Genomic DNA, 16641 nt, shown 5'->3' on the forward strand with positions numbered 1-16641 from the left:
ACATACTCTCCAGCTGGAATGAAATATGGCAGGCCACTTGCTCATCTTGCAATGCTTTGACAGCCAGGAAAGCTTCAGTCATCAGAAAACATGCACAAGGTGTAATGAAAAGCATTCCAAGAGGAAACAAGCATCTAGTTTCCAGGAGAGAACGTGGGAAGACTGAGAAAACAACTTTCAAGTTGGAAAAATAATAGTACTGTGTGAATTATGTTTGACAATATGCTTTAAAATATGCTGTGTAGAGGGGAAACAACAACAGGCTGTATGACCAGGAAACCCAAGGTGGTGTTATTTCAGAAAACATGACTGCAAAATGCTTCATCACAGGTTACAAGATGTTTAAGAAGAGAATTTTCCCTGAAAATACATAGCAGTCCTGTGATGTACACACAGAATTCCACTCACCCTTTACTGCAGCAGCTCACTCGACCAGAATTAATGCCATGGATTGAAGTAACCATATTTTTTTCCCTCAAAAGTGAATTGCTGCTGGGCAAACAAAGGAGAAGCTTTATTTTCTTTTGGCATTCTCTCTCAAAAGAGAACACAAGGCTTCTCCAGGTAGCAGTGTGCTCTGAAGTGGCAAATGTCATGGCCTCCCCACTACAGAGGGAAGAAGGAAAGTCCAAAAGAGGGCAAGACTGAGCACCACCAATGTGGTGCAACCACAATAGCTACAACCACAAGGCCTGCTGAAATATGAGATGCAGGAAAGTCTTTGCAGAGCAAATTCTCTACACCAGTTTCTTCGAAGAGCGTGAGTAACACCCTGCTAAAAAGTAACATGGATTAATGGAATGGAGAGTTGGCTCTTCAGAGAAGGTCCCTTTGGAAAAAAGGGCTTTTTCAGTTTATTCACCTTGACAATGTCATTCTAAAAAGGTAATTTTGATCAATCCAGGTTTTTAAATACTGTTTATTTTTAAGAGAAACTGTAAAGTATGACAACAGGACAATGGGCATCATTCAGCAATATCACTTCTGGGTCTATAGAGAAAATTAATAAAAACCATCAGCATTTAAAAAAATAAATATGACTAACCATATGGAAAACAGGAAGAACAAAATTCACCTTCAACAACACAGACAGGTATAAATGCTGAAATGTTGCTGTGCAAGGTAGAGGTAGAGGTAGAGATAAACCAGACTTTTCAGATCTAGACCAGTTTTAGATCTGCCCCCCTCCACGCACACACTCCCAAAAGTTCCTGTTGCCAATAATTTCATTTGAATCAGACTGTCAGCATCATCAAACTCAAACAAGTCTGTGTGCTCCTTAGAATGCTCTGAGCTGGAAAACTATTTCAGTTTTCTGTAGAAATCAGTTGCTGAATAATCTGACCCCTGGTTCTGAGACTTGTGCAGCAAAGGGAGAGGAGGAAGATTATGCAGACCAATGAATGCTCTCTGGATGATGCCCACTAGGACAAATAGATGGTAGAGCCCTTTTAGGAATTGCAATAGTCCATCAGCTCCTCGGTGATGCACCCAGAGACTGTGCTTGGATTTCCTCCTCTGGAGAGAGCATGGTCAGCAGAAATATCCCAAACCAACAGGTACTGGCTGCAGGGAGAGCCAATTGCCTTACACAGTCTGTTGACACCAAAAACTCACAGAGGAAGATACAACCCAAGAACCCTCTGTACAAAGCAGCAAGTGTCTTGACGTACTGAAATATAAAAACTAAAAATTGCACTGCACACAGATTTTTCCAAACAAACTCAAGACAGCCAAAGTCAGATCGTACAAACCGTTAGTTAAAAAAATACCTTCTTGTATATTTTGAGAAGAAGTGGAAAGAGTCTTCGTGCAAATGTTCAGCCTGGATCAAGCAGAGGACATAAAGTTGTTGTAAACACATTAGTTCCTTTCTCATCAGCCGTATGTGCCCAGTATTATCTATCTTCTGCAGTATAATTGGGGTTAGGAAATCCGTTTCTTCTGTAAATATCACCTTTCAAGTTCCACTGATGTAACATCAAGACACTACTGGTGTCATATCCCACAACTGTTAAATACAATAAAATAAAACAACATAATGAATAATGGTAAAAGACAATAAAATACAGTACAAATAGAACCTTTATATAATAACATTTACACCTTTTCTCTTTAATTAAGAGGGGCAACATGGTTAGAGGTGGATGCAGCAAGTCTGAAGAAGTTTGATTTAATTTTCCAGCACTTATGTCAGAGTGATGGAGGTTGATGAAATGACATTCTGTATGTCACCAGCTTTCACCTATATGAGCCAGGTTCATAGCGGGCCTTAAAAGAAACCAAAAAAACTCCCACTATATTACTAACTTCAATGATCAGAACAGTCATAACACATTGTGAGGGTTTTGGTTTTTTAAACTACTCAAACAGTTATAACTTAGTAATTATTTTAGCTATTTCTTTATCTAGCCACACTGAGATTTGGCATGTTGAGAAACAGTTGGTCTTCCTCAAGGGAAAGCTACAGGGAGCACTTGTCCCAGCCCCTTCAGGCAATAACCTCATAGACCAAGACCTCCTTGGTCTTTATTGTGCAGAAATCCTAATCCCAATCCCAAGTGAGAAGTCTCTGGGTGGAAGAAGGCAGGTATGACATCCTGCAGCCACACAGGAGAGGGAAGGCAAATGAAGTACAGCAGCTGGAGCACATTCCTTGCTCCTACCTTAATGACCTTGTCTGTCCCCGAGGTCAGCAGCCATCCCCTGGTGGCATCGAAGTGTACGTGAACAATGTTGTGCTTACTGTCATGGAAAGTAGCTGTAGGTGCCCGCCTGAAGAAAGAAATCCAGGATCAGCAAGAACTGTAACTGCAGGATTTCCCCCCAGAATGTTCTCTATTGAGGAAAAAAGTATTTGACTTCTGCTGTAAGCCATCAATTCAGCAAACACTCTGTAAACAGCACTTTGAGACCTTTCTGGCATGAAAGGAAGGGGGTGAGGGGCTCTCTATCCCTTCTGGTTTGATCTCCTCCTTATCCTGCTGAGAAAGCCCAGGGACCACCGTGCCAGACTGCTCCCTCCTGGAGCCTTGCAGCCACCTAGGCCCTTCCAGCTGCAGGAGTTTCCCCCATTGCAGTGCAAACCAGCTCAGTGTCCACACTTACTCCTCATCTGTGATGGACTCGTGGCAGCTGTCGCAGACCCTCACTTCGAACTCAAAGCCCATCAGCGGGATGGAGGAGCGCTTGGAGCTGCACTTCCCGCACACGGCTTTCCCGCACTTCCGGCAGTGATGCTGCACGACACAACAGGCAGAAAGACTTCTCAGGCCACAAACCCAGACCAGGTCACTGCTCAGGTCCGCTGGCTCTTCCATCCCACTCCAGCAAGACACGACGCAGCTCAGCTCTGCCCCAGACACCTCATTTCTAAAGCTCCATGAGCACATGCAGCACTTCTACACCCCTTCAGTGAAAGTCTGCAATCTGCAGCCCTCTCCTGCTAGGCAGGAAAACACAGCATGTTTCAAGCAGACCAGTAAGCCTTTCCCAATACAGCCTGAGCAGGTAGAGATGTTTATCCAATCTCATTTAAAACAGCTTTGGTTCCAGCACAATCTCCAAAAATCAGCTGTAAATTTCTTTCTGTAACTTATTTGACTAACAATGAGCAAAGTCTCCCGTGGCTAAAGTCATGGAAGGCCCCAGATATACTCAGCCCAAGGCCTATTACATGCATTTGCTATTGGGATTGATTGGAAATAAAACAGTATGTTCCTTTCAACCACAAAATCAAGCCACAGAGGGGAACCTACTGTCCCACCCCTGAGCACCTAGTGGAAGAACAAAATGCAAATTCTCAACGCTTTAGGGGGAAAAAGGTTACTAGAATCCATTATGAGAGAAAAGCCTAATGGCACCATGTTAACACACTGAAGGGCACATACAAACCTGCCTGAGGCCTATTTTCTTGCTGTCCCACATCTGCTTGAAGTTCCAGAAGAAAGGCTGATCACATTTTTGACAGGAGTCACTATCCAGCCACTCCGGAGTCTGCAACACACACACATAAACACAAAGTGGAAGTGAGCAACAAGCAGAAAAACTTCCAATGGAGCCTAGAGGCAGGACAAAAAAGATGTGTTGTGGTGTGGCAATATGGCCAGCTAAGCTTGATTTAATATCTCTATTTTCCCAAGATGCCATTTTGACTGTTGTTGATGATGACAAGATATTTGTTCCCTGGGATGTCTTTTTTGGCTTAGCTTTGAAGGATATGGGAGGAACAGTTCTCATCCAAATCACGAAGAAGAGTTTGATAATAAGACCACAGAAACAACCCAATTCTATATAAAAATATTTTGTTCTGTCCTGTCTGGACAGCATTTACCATCTACTATTGCCTCTGGTGGGAGCTGTGGTCCATTAGTATTTCCAGTAGCCAAGGAAATCATCTGAAGGGAAAGGGAAGTTATGGGAAATGCTGATGTTGTCAGGAGTTTTCGTATTCTTTCTTTCTTTAACAGCCCAAGAGGAGTTCCTGCTGTCAGAGGTGCCTGTGCTACAAATCACACACACAGGGATGAGAAAGATGTGATTCACCTCAACCAGCCTAAGACCCAAACCAAACCCAAGCTCTTCTTCTTCATCAACCCATGAAGTTAAATAAACACTAAATATTGTTTAGTACTTTGTGAGGAAGTGCTATTAGCAAACTGCAGTTGTTTTGTCATTGCCACTGGTTTCTCACACGCTGCAAATTAAAATGGCAAGAAACAGGGCCGAGATAAAGAACTAAAAACAATAGAAAAGCCAGGCAAAGGTAAATTCAGATGGATTGAGACCCTCAGCTCCCAGGATAGTTTTGACCCCCAGCAATAAAGCAATAACCTGTTTCATATTCTTCTGCCCGTTATTCTGAAGGCAGTTCATCCTGCTGGGGAAAAGCCTTGTCTTTTCTACCCACAACAGTCTTTCTTTTTAATGCCTACAGATTTACATCTCTGTGTATAACTTTCCATCTTTTGGGCATTTGAACGCTACAGATGAAGAAAACATTTTGTTTGTGACAAGTAACCACTTTGCAGTCAAACAGAAAGACAGCTTATAACATCTTTCAAACATCTTACAGCTTTTTAAAAATTGAGTTGAAAATAAAGAATCAAGGGCTAAAATGGCTTAAGTGACTCTAACACAATCTCAGTCATGTGGGAAAGTCTGATAGCAACAAAAAGAGTACTAAGCATGTATCACATGGAGAAAATCCTTAAATAAGAGCAAAGATACAAAAGCCAAAATCCAAAAGAAAGTAATCTAGGACTTAGATTACTTAGATTACTTTACTCAAAAATTAAAATCTTTGAGATTTTAATATCAAAAGCAAGGTTTGATATTAAAATCTCAAAGATTCATGTTTTGGGGGTGGTTTAGCACCAAGAACACCCTGTTGTGCTGCTGATAACAAGAACAAGCCCACATAGCCATAGTCTGGGAAAGCTGTGCACCATTAGCACCTGCTGCTCGGCCTTTATTTAGCTAATAATATTCCTCCTCTATATTTTAAACCAGCCTTCTCACAGCATTCTGCCTATTTGGTGACAAGCCAATCTTAACCCTTACTGTAGCCTTTTGAAGGCAGCAAATAAATAAAGGTTTTCATTTCTGGATGTTTGAATTGCAGCAAAAAGGAAACATCTGTTGGGAAGGAGGAAACTGCTCTGCTTTCGTTTCAGTTTAGGAGCTGATGACATACTTGGCCCCTGGATTAGCAATTAGAGAGAGTCATCTGGAATGCTAATTCACATTAAAAAGGGAGCTCAGTTTCTGCCTAGGCCTACTTCAGTAGTTTTTTAAAATCAAGTTTTCCACTTCGTGTTTTTTCTTCCTCAAGGGAGACACACTCAATCCAAGGCAGGCCACAACTCTTGAGAACCAGCAAAGCTGGTGAAAGCCCACGCTGCCAAAAGCCTTCCTCTGACCTACCCCCTGCAGGAAGAGGGCACAGGTTTGCTGTGACTCATGGCACCAGGATTTGCCAAGCTCCTGAGCAGGGCTGGTGCCTGACTCAGCCAGCACAGAGCTCACTCCCCCCTCTCTGAGTCAGAAATTGCCAAGTGGGGGCTGCTCCCACAGTGCCAAAGACCTGGGCAGCATTTTTGCACCCGCTCAGATTTGTTGGCCATGAAGCACAAAAGCAATGAGGAATGTGTGGGTGAAATCTTACTGTTTGGATCAGTAAAGCCATCATTTACCCCACTTCTATGTGGTTACACCAGAGGGAAGCAAGACCAAGTAGCAGGTGAGATTGAAACCTTAGTTAAATGTCCTCTTATCAAGGAAAAAAGTGCTGGGTTGTGTTTTTCCAGAGATGACCAAGAGCCTTCTTGTTTTACTTTTTTAAAACCAAAATGAATCAATCAGTCCATCCATTTACATCTGAACTGATATTTCTCATGACATGCTGAAAAACAGAGCAGCGCATCCCAACCCCCTCCTTACAGAATGTCTTTCAGAGCAGTAATATCATGAGCAAGAGCCATTTGGTAGCGTATTTAATACAAATTTCTGCCAGCTGATTTCCCCTGTACCATATTATCAAAGGCACGCCATAATTGCTGTATAACAACTGGAGCATGTCCAGAAACGTTTTAAAAGCTTGGAATGATCTTGTTTCGGTTGAAAGCTGCACATTTTAGAAAGGCCCCTTCTTCCCAGGACTGCTTCAGACCAAACTGACAAGAACTAAGCACCTACCTCCTGCCTCTCAACATCCATGTTCCAGACGACGATTCCCCCGTCCGCACCACAGGAGATGAGCTGCCGAGTGTGGTGAGCATAGGAGAGAGACTGAACTTTATCACTGAGAAAGAAACAAGACAGTTAGCAATGAACCACCTATGGCTACTGCACAAGTGAGCACAGAATATCAATAAAGCAGTACAAACCATTTGTTTGCCCATATGCTCCCCTCCACCACTCATTGCACATGGCATCCATCAGATGCAAATCAGTCTTTGCTGTCAGACTGGCACCAGAATGAGTGTTGCTCATCTGGGCAGCATCAACAAAAGCAAAGACCTGTTCTGATAACTGATTTTTCTCTTCCTGGGATAGGAGGTCCCAGCTGCACTGGGAAGCCTCAACAAGGTTGCAGCTTGTGAAGGCACATCTGGATGCAAAAACACAGCCCCAGTAAGATACCTACTTGGCAGAATGTCAGTAACAACTTTGTTTTGTAAATCTCTGCAACATCTAGAAATGAGTCACTGAAAAACTACTGAAGATTTTCTTTTGACACTAACAAGCATAAGGGGTTTGAAAAATAAATGTAGAAATGACACTAAATTGTTCCTAAACCTTCTCACAGTAAGGTGGAAAATTTAGGTGCTTCTATTTCTTCTTTTAATTAAAAAACAACATGGGAGGAACAATTCAACTTAAACTCCCAAAGATGGGCTCAGTCCTTCATAAAAGAAAAAAATTCAGGCCTCATCTCAGGCTGTTTACAACCTGGGAAACAAGGACTGTACAACACTATTGTGGAAAAAAACAAGGTTGTGAAGATACAGGAACTGAACACACTGTGACTGGAAATCATCCACAAAGATTTGGTTTCCTTTGCTACCACCACTGGTCTTGTCTGCCAAAAGGACTTGCATATTAACACATTTATTTGTGCCTATGGCTGAACCTGAAGAGGGGACTGCATTCACAGGAGAGTTTGGGACAACAGGGCCACCCTTCACAGTGCCTGCCTGCAGACACCAGAGGCACCATCAGGATGTGTAGAATGCTCTGCTGCACAGCTCTAGCTGACAGCCATCTCACAGCTTAAGGTCCAGAGGCTAATTTCATATTAGAACTAATTTCCACAGCAATAAATCAAGAGGTGATGCATTAGCAAACACCACTGGTAGAGTATGAGGTTGATCTGGTAATTTCAGTCAGAGCTCTGCAGTGCTCTGAAATCCCAGAGGCATCCCAATCACTCAGCAGAGTGCAGCATCATTCAAAAAAAAAGCATGAATGTGTAAGAAAGTGTTAGCTCAAAGCCACCATGGGATTTTGTCTCTCCAGACCTCAGCCTGGCATGTAAGTCCCATATATATATGCAGTCCCAATACTCTGAAACCAACTTGTTGCCTTGCCAGAGTTAAAAGGTGAGGAGTCATTGCCACTAGAGCTGTTCTGATGCATAATCAATGCCCAGCATGGGCTTACCCATCTTCAAAGACACCAATGGCAATGCAAATGTACCTGCAAAGATGATGCCTCTTTGCACTGAGGAGATGTGAAGGCTGCTATGGTTAAAGGTAAAAGCACATCACTTCGAATTCAGGCTGTAGATGAAAGAGCACGGAGGAAAAAGGGATTAATTGTCCAAGCCCGATGCTCCCTCTAGGGGAAGGAAAGACCTTGACACCTAAAACCCTAGAATTTCCCTGCAGCTGTTCTCATTTGAGGCGTCTCCTCTTTCCAACACAGGCACAGGCTCTGGCATAACACTTTCAGGAATACGGATGTTGTGCTTTCCTTCACCACCCTCTGCAGACTCTTAAAACAGCTTGTGGGCCCAACACTGAAAAACTTACTCAAAGCAAATTATCCCTGTTGTATATGGACCCCAGGGAGTCACACATACAAGCTTGAGGCTTGTGAAGACTGTAACCTTTGGGCTGTTTGTTTCCAGATGTGGCTTCTGCATTTAGCTTTTCTCCAATAAAAGCAGGAGGAAGAGCTTTAAACATACTTGTGTCCTTGCAGCTCGATGGCTGTTCCTTTTCTTCCTCCAATATCCCACATTATAATGGAATGATCAGAACTGCCTGAGAATAAAACTCGCTGTATTGGGTCCCAGCAGAGAGCAGTGACACCACCTGCAATAGGAACACACAAATCAGTCATTTTATTACAGGAAGTGGAAGATCGGAAGGTAGCTAAATATAAAGATACAACAAAAATTATGGAGTGATTAAAATGCATATCTCTTTGGCAAAGACTATGCAATCATGTGCCTTCCAGTGAAAAAATAACAGTCTAAAAAAACTACTGAAACCCCATCCTGCTCTTCTGTGGGCACAGGGCTTCACTGCTCTTTGCATACGTGAACCCATTGAGCAGTGAAGTGTGGAAGAAGAATGGTCACAGTGGGAGCTACACAACTTTCCATCTCCATAATTTCCAGAAGATTAAAAAGAAACAAGTGTGGAATGCTATGGGCATCTTCTCAGTACCCTAGCACAAGGACTGAACTACATTGTGCTATCTTGAGCTATTAGCACTTAGTTAGAGAAGGAGGGATATCAAGAAAAAATGCTGAGGAATGACAGCATTTCTTCTGTTAGATGGTAGGATCATATCTAGGGTTGCTCTTTTCAAAGGGTGATGGGGCACAAGTCCCAGCAGTGAAACGAGCATTTAGTGCCTCCAAGCTCTGCCTCTTCCACTTGGGATGAAGCGTCTGTCAGTACAGATCTTGTCTTTAGCAGCATCCTTTCTCCCTCCCAGAACTACTACAACTTGTTCAAGTCTCACTCTGCTTTAATTAGCAGCTACTAGTTGTGGCATTTTCTGCCATAGACGTGTTCTGCTCAGAGCTCTGATCACTCTTGTTTTTACCAATACAGCTTCCCTGAACTGCTGGAACAGTTTCAGAGCTACAGCCTTTCCATGCTAAGCACTGACACAAGCCATCCTAGCTTATCACAGGACAGCCAAAACACCATGATGCTGAACACAGATGAAGACCTTCCTGAGCACCTTTCTGGGTCTCTTCCTGAGGCCTTACCTGTGTGTCCCTTAAATGTGGTGACAAGGCTGCAGGACTCTTGCTCTAGTTTGAGGATGGTCACTTGACCAGAATGGTCACCAACAAACACATGCCGGGTTTCCACATCAAATCTGAAGGATAGATGCTGAGGAAAAGATATTATTTACACAAGCTTTGCATTCTTTTCATGACTTGCTAATTCTTTTGACATGAGTACACTGCAATCTTGTGAATAGTGCTCCAGTCTCAAGGAGGTATTCAGAGTGTACTTTCAGGCACCTGTTCATCTTAATAATACTCATACGTGTTAATAGCAGTATCCCTGGGTAAGAAAAAATGAGACTATTCTAGGATACAATTCGTGGTTCTGTTATGAAACACCATTGAAGTATCCCTTCACCATGAACATAAGAGTGTCTCCTCAGGCTTTGTAACTTAAGTACTAGAGTTGGATGGTATCTACTCTCTCCCTAACCAAAATTATACAAAATACAAAGGAGTACTGATTTTAAGCACACAGGGCACTGCAGAACATAAAAACTCCAAGCCTGTTCCTGGTTATGCCAAATATTTTTGCAGTATTTGCCAGTGATTCTCCCTTCCACTGCTTCCACTGCCCTCCACCATCATAATCAGATGACCCAAATTAAATTGTCCTCCAAAAGTTTTAATCAGTCAAAATGGGCTGTTTTCTAGTGATATTTAGGGAACACAGGGCAAATTCTTGCATCTTGCTTTCAAAAATATTTATCAATAAATTAGAAAGTAAGTTCAGTCTTTCTGCCATTTAGATTGGCTGAATTACCAGATAATATAAAGCAAGTCCATCTTGAAACAATAATTTTCAGCTAGTATCATTTCTCATGAACTAGCAAAACATGCATCATCTATACCACATACACTCTGGGGCATTAAAAAGTCTGTCTATGCTAACCCCTGTTTTCAGCCTAAGAGCTCATACTTTTCTATTTCCCTTTTCATTTGCAATAAAGCTGAATTAATATTTCTTTTATTGTCAGGCAGCTGGGGCAGCTCTATGTGAATAAGCCACGTGAGTGCCATTTCTGGAGTAATTTACTCTTTAGTTAACCCAAATTCCCAATACACAGTGAGCAGTGCCAGAGTGAAGGACAAGTGCTCATTATTTTATATTAAAGTAATTTAATTTTTACCATGCATACACACAGGCACTCTGACCTGATCACCAACCCACTTTTACCACCATTAATTCTCTGAAGAAAGCATGCACTGCATGTTTAAATGAAGGCCCTATCCATATTTATTATGATAGCAGACCACAATAGGTTGCAGATCACCCATTGTGGTGCTCAAAAATGCTTAGACCTAAATACGCCACAATGCATTAAGGAGACAAAGCAAGGAGAACTGACAGTTTTTTTAATTGGATTTAAATAACAGTTTCTCTCACAAAGCACTGAATCCATACAGGGCACAAAACTTGGAGGACAGCTAGACAAATAAGCTAAAAGGGCTGTTTGAGTGCCCAAGAGCAGAAATAGAAGGGAGAGCTCAGCAAAGGATACTGCAGGCCGCAGGCGCCTGCGCTGGTGCGGTACCCGCCCAGCCGCTGGCCGCTCTCCGAACAGTGCCACGTGAAGTGTTTGTCTTGTCCCGTGCTCAACACCCACTCCATCTCCAGGACAAACAGAATCATGATGACCCTGCTTTGATGAGCTGAAAGTTAAGCAGACAGACATATAATCACATTGCAGAGAAGAGCACGGGGGCAGACAACCATTGCAAACACCAACTGCACCCAACTCCTTCACTCACACTTCCCTGCAGGAGCAGCTGGTGTTTAATAATCCTGTTGACATCAGCTTCTATGGAAGCTTGTAAGGTCCCTGCTCTGCTTGCTCAGTGTTTGCATGAGAAAGAGTGGAAGCAAGACTTAATTCCTTCCATGCCTATTGCATTTATCTTCTGCAGCAGCACAAGTCTTCCCTCCATCATTGTATTATCACTAAGAAAGCTGCCACTGTGGAATGGACTTGGAGTTCCATTTAAACCTCTTTTGAGCTAGTTTTTTGACAGCAGTGAAAATGCCTACACTGCTGCTCCTCTTGCTGTGAAATTTTGGTGGATCCAGGCTGTGGCAGCCCAGCAAAACAAAGAGTTACAGTACAGGCACAATGCTGCACCAAAGGGAAGTTTCGGCATTAAAAGGTTACTGGAATAAAATTTAAATAAAAGAAAAGATCATAGCTATGGTAGATGCATAAAACAGCTGAAGAAATAAGCTTCTACTGCTACCAAAATAAAGCCATAAAAAGGTTTTCATTAAAACAAGGGAACACATGCTTGCTTTCTGTATGAATGACCAGTGGGCTTGGTCATGAAGCGCTGATTGAGCTGATATTCTAATAAAACAAGTGGCTGGAAAGACATACAGAACTATTCCCAGCTGTAACTTAATGGTGAATGCCATACTCCTCAATCTACAGCCCTGCTGCCTTATTACTGTTCTAAGACGCAGCAACATATGTCACACAAAACAGACTGCTTGTATTTGTTTGTGCAAAAGCTGACACAAAAAAAGATTGAATATGTTTAGAAGCTTAAAAACCAACCCCAAGCCTCCACCTGAAATGCAGGGAATCACCTCAGAACAGTACAGGAAGACTGCTGTCTGCCCTACACAAATATGCAGCATATTTGAGAGCTGTGTTCAAACCCCATAAGGGAGAACCACCCATCGGAAAGAAGAGAAGGCTGCCAAGAGCCAACACCAGCCCCGATCCACACTTCTTTTTCAGACTGAGATTCCCTGAGCAGAAAAGTCAAGAGACGTATTGACACAACTTGCCATACTGGTGACTGGCAGCTAAACCAAAGTGTCAAGTGTGAAGTGTGCCCAGATTCACCTGTGCCCATTAGAAGACCTCAGATTTTGGCTGTCATTTCCACACACTTTTACATTCCAGATTAAAGAATGGGGACTATCCAGGAGTCACTTGAACTATTTCAAATAGATCCCGTCTCCTCTCTACCCTTGCTTTCTCTGGGAAGAAATTCAGTGGCCCCCTGGGTGGCTCATGCATATATTTAGCCATCTGTTGCTCTCTCTGGGAACACGTGCACCAGCCAGTGGAGTGCTGCACTTGGAGAGGGACACCACTGCTGCCACAGGCACCTCAGGGGCTCACAAACGTTCCAGGAGCTTGTGTGAACCATCAGTGCCACAGACACACCCATGTATTTCCACAGGATGTGCAAAGCTGGCTGAGATCAGACTGCTCAAGGCCTCTCCAGGAATTTTTTCTCAGCATGTGGCAAATGCTACTGCTAGTGACAGCTTCCTATGATTTAAATTGGTTGTGAGGATAGTTGGCACCACACAACTCTCCTAAATCTTCTACCTCCTAAAACTTCTAAAAGAGGGGGCTTGTAATTTTTGATAGAAGTACTGCCTATGGATGCTGAGGCAGCTCTTTCTGGCAAGTAAGGAGCAGACATAAAAAAATGCCAAGAGGTGGGTGGGGTGTACATGACAGCTTTGCTTATCCTCCCTCCCTAAAAAGAGTTTTCAATTTAGCACTCTATTGTCCACCTGCACATATTAGCTGGTGCCACCACACACATGCTGATGGCAGATATATCTGAAACAAGTCAAAGTGCACCATGTAGATCATCTAAGTAAAAGAGCAAAGAGAAGACAAATGCAAATAGAAAGTCACTTGTCGTTGAGAAGGAATTTGACTCATATAAGGCTTAAAGAAGCAAAATATCAGAAGATTGGAAGCTGATAGAAGAGCAAGGAAGGGGTCTGGGCCCTAGGATTAACACAGGTTCAGTGTCTTGAAGCAGCAAACAAAAAGCTGTCCCTTCACGTATTGAAGATTTGATCACCATTTTTATGCAGAAAAAATGTGGAGCAAACAATTCCAAAGCTGCTCATTTGTAACAACAGCAGGATGGAGATGGGGGATGAAGTGAGAATGTGGTCACAGCACAGGAAAACTCTCAACAGGCACCAGGCAAGAGCAGATCTGTGTAAGCCAGAATGAGAAGAGAGCCATTTTTGAGGAAAAATCATGCTGTACAGAAGGGAGAAAAGAAGCAGAGAGGAGAAGGGCACAGGTCCATGTGCAGCTGGAGGGCAGAGAGAGCAGGGTGGCTGCTCTCCTCTATGAGAATGCAGCAGCAAGCACTCTGCAAAGAGCAGGTTGGAGAAAGGATGGAAAGGCTGTGCCAAGAAAAAGAAGCTGCAGCCAGGAGGTGCACAGCAAGATGTCAACAAAGGAAATGGAGGGTCAGTGCTGTGCATAAAGACAAAAGTCTGAGAAGTATGGCCAGTGAACAGCCACATAGTGTTGGGCAAGAAGCTGTTCTGAGGAGTTACAGTAAAAAGTATGAACAAACACCAAAAGAGATGGAAATTACCAGGAAGAAAAAAAAGCTTAGCATGAGCAAGAAAAGCACAAGTGAAGAAGTTGTGCTTATGGGAAAGCAGAAATAAGGGCATGACATGAGCTAGCCTGAAAGCAGAGGGCCAGAGGGACACCCATGAAACAGGCAGGCTGCACAAAGCGTGGGGCAGAAGCAGGTCCACAAATCTGGCTAGACAGAAAAAGCATGTGTCAAATAAATAAATAAATAAATAAATAAATAAATAAATAAATAAATAAATAAATAAATAAAGCAAAACACTGAACCAGGAGCTGTTATCTCATCCAGAGGGAGCACAACAAAATGGTCCAGCTACAAGAAGAGTAGAGAAGGCCATAAAGAATTGGAAGCACCAACAGCCATATGGACCAGCCTGTGAGGGGCTGGAGGGGGCTGGGCTGGAATCCAAGGCTGCTGAGGCAAAGGAAAGGTTTCTTGGAAGAATGTGGGAGGAGCTACCCAGGGACAGAGCAGAGGTTGTCTACACCTTCAGCTGGTGCTGTGACTGAAGAATGGGGATAATGATATGGGAGACAGACACACAATGAAAAAAATTAATTTCCCAGGGCATCCCAAATGGCACTGATCAAATGCTTGCACTACTCCTCATGCAAGGGAATGAGTCAGTGCCCGCAGGAGGCCAATGCCACAAGACCCACCCCGGAGTCCTGACTAAGCCTGCGTCACATCCCCCATCTCTGCATTCAGATTCCTTTAAAGAAGTAAGATTTCACAAGCCCAGACACAGTGTTGCAGCAAAACCTCCACAGTGCATGCCCAGCCATGTACATCGCCAAGGCCAGGCTCCATAAGCCACCAGACCTGCCTGCACACCCCTACTAAGACCAAAGCACAGCCTATCCACATGCTGTCATTCTCTGTCACCAGAAGATCATGTGGCCAACATATTCATGGCCTTTCAAGACACAATAAATGTCCTTTAACCACTACAGCAGACTCAGCTATTTATAATAATGCCTTGTTGTGGGAGATGATCAACAGCCCACCAGTCACTGCACAAGGGCACTGCTGACCATTTACAAAGCTAGCAAACACAAAACCAGCCAGCATGATTCAGCTAAAGCTACTTACTATCACTATTTAGACACTTTGTAGGCCAAATAAAAGTACTTACTCCCCCTAAAATACTTTTGAAGAACATTAAGGTCTTACTTGAAAACTTTAAGCAAAACTTTTTTAAAGTAAGACTTTTAGCAAATGAACCACTAGAAGGCCACCATACCCAACAAAACCACCTGTTCCTTTTTAATTTTAAATTTTCCTTGCCCTGGGTTTTAACAAGATGCTTATGCCAACCCCAAAACTCAGTATGCCCATGTTAGAAAGATGCACTGCAGGGATAGGATTGTGGAGGGTGTCCTACTGGACCATGTGAAGAAGGTGCATCTCTGTTGGATCTTGATATACCTACCCAAAGGACTACACTGCTCTTCCCTGCATATTCTCCTGTGCAGCATTTTGAAAACGTGGCTCTTTCCTCCTTGCTGCACGCCAGCTGGACTTTGGACCCAGTGAGGCCACTGGTAAGCCCAGATCCAGTGTTCTGGTTGGAGGCAAATGTAGCAAGAGGAGCATGAAAGTGCCAAACACTTTCATGCTCCTGGTGTGGACCAATGGAACTGCAGGATCCTGTGACTGTCAGCAGCTCACAGAGCACCTCACCTTTGCTATGTTTCCCCAGCACTCCAGATCTCCAGCATGGGCCCAGGGCACCAAATGATCTTCTGGTGACAGATAGGGTGCTACACTCCTTCACCAGCACCTGGTGTGAGAGTGGAGAATCCAGGAGCATGTCTTTTAGGAGGGGGGTGGTGGGAGGCACTGTGCTGTGGAGCAGCAGGCAGCCCCAGGTCATTGGTGCCCTGAAAACAGTGGGGAATCTCTTTGGGTTTTTTCTTTTCTTTTTCCAGCCTTGCACTGTCAGAAAACCGTACACTGCAATTGTGCAGGTGTGTGCAGTAAGACACTGGCACAAGGTGTCCAGAGAAGCTGTGGATGCCCCATTTCTGGAAGGGTTCAAAGCCAGATTAGACGGGGCTTTAAGAACCTGGTCTAGTGGAAGGTGTCCCTGCCCATGGCAGGGGGGTTGGAACTTACTGATTTTTATGGCCCCTTTCAACTCAAACCATTCTATAATCCTATGAAAAACCTTCCCAGACAGGCTAGGAAGAAGGTGACTCTAGTTAGGAGTGTGGTCAGCTGCACCACATCTCCACTGATGTTAGTGACAGTGGACACTCACTGGAATCCTTTGCTCTCCAATATTTGGGGAATCTGAGCTCCTGGGTTTCCCTCCAGGACAACCCATGGAGGTTCTCCATGACATCTTCCTATCCAAAGGCCTCTTCTAATGTTTGCAACACATCTGGCATGTTGCAGAAAGCCACAAAGAACAGCTTCCAGTTTCCTTTTTTAATTTTATGAGCATTTTTGCCCAGACCTTCAGTGGGCTGTCACAGCCAACAGGCTTTTCTGAAATACTGCCAAGAAATGCATTC

The 16641-nt window shown here is 43.6% G+C and overlaps 1 protein-coding gene across 1 annotated transcript in view; it reads right to left on the bottom strand.

The window, feature by feature from the left end:
- Positions 1 to 901: 901 nt before the first annotated feature.
- The window catches only part of WDFY2 (WD repeat and FYVE domain containing 2), a 59646-nt gene continuing 43906 nt past the window's right edge, over positions 902 to 16641 (bottom strand). The window contains exons 5-12 of the mRNA XM_059838973.1: positions 11257 to 11407; positions 9731 to 9843; positions 8693 to 8819; positions 6697 to 6802; positions 3895 to 3996; positions 3109 to 3239; positions 2667 to 2775; positions 902 to 2011 (exon numbers count right to left, since the gene is read on the bottom strand). Of these exons, the coding sequence (XP_059694956.1) occupies positions 1982 to 2011; positions 2667 to 2775; positions 3109 to 3239; positions 3895 to 3996; positions 6697 to 6802; positions 8693 to 8819; positions 9731 to 9843; positions 11257 to 11407 (869 nt within the window). The 3' untranslated portion in view covers positions 902 to 1981. The remainder of the gene's footprint in view (positions 2012 to 2666; positions 2776 to 3108; positions 3240 to 3894; positions 3997 to 6696; positions 6803 to 8692; positions 8820 to 9730; positions 9844 to 11256; positions 11408 to 16641) is intronic.

This window comes from Haemorhous mexicanus, chromosome 2 (assembly GCF_027477595.1).
Source record: "Haemorhous mexicanus isolate bHaeMex1 chromosome 2, bHaeMex1.pri, whole genome shotgun sequence".
NCBI classification, from domain to species: Eukaryota; Metazoa; Chordata; class Aves; order Passeriformes; family Fringillidae; genus Haemorhous; species Haemorhous mexicanus.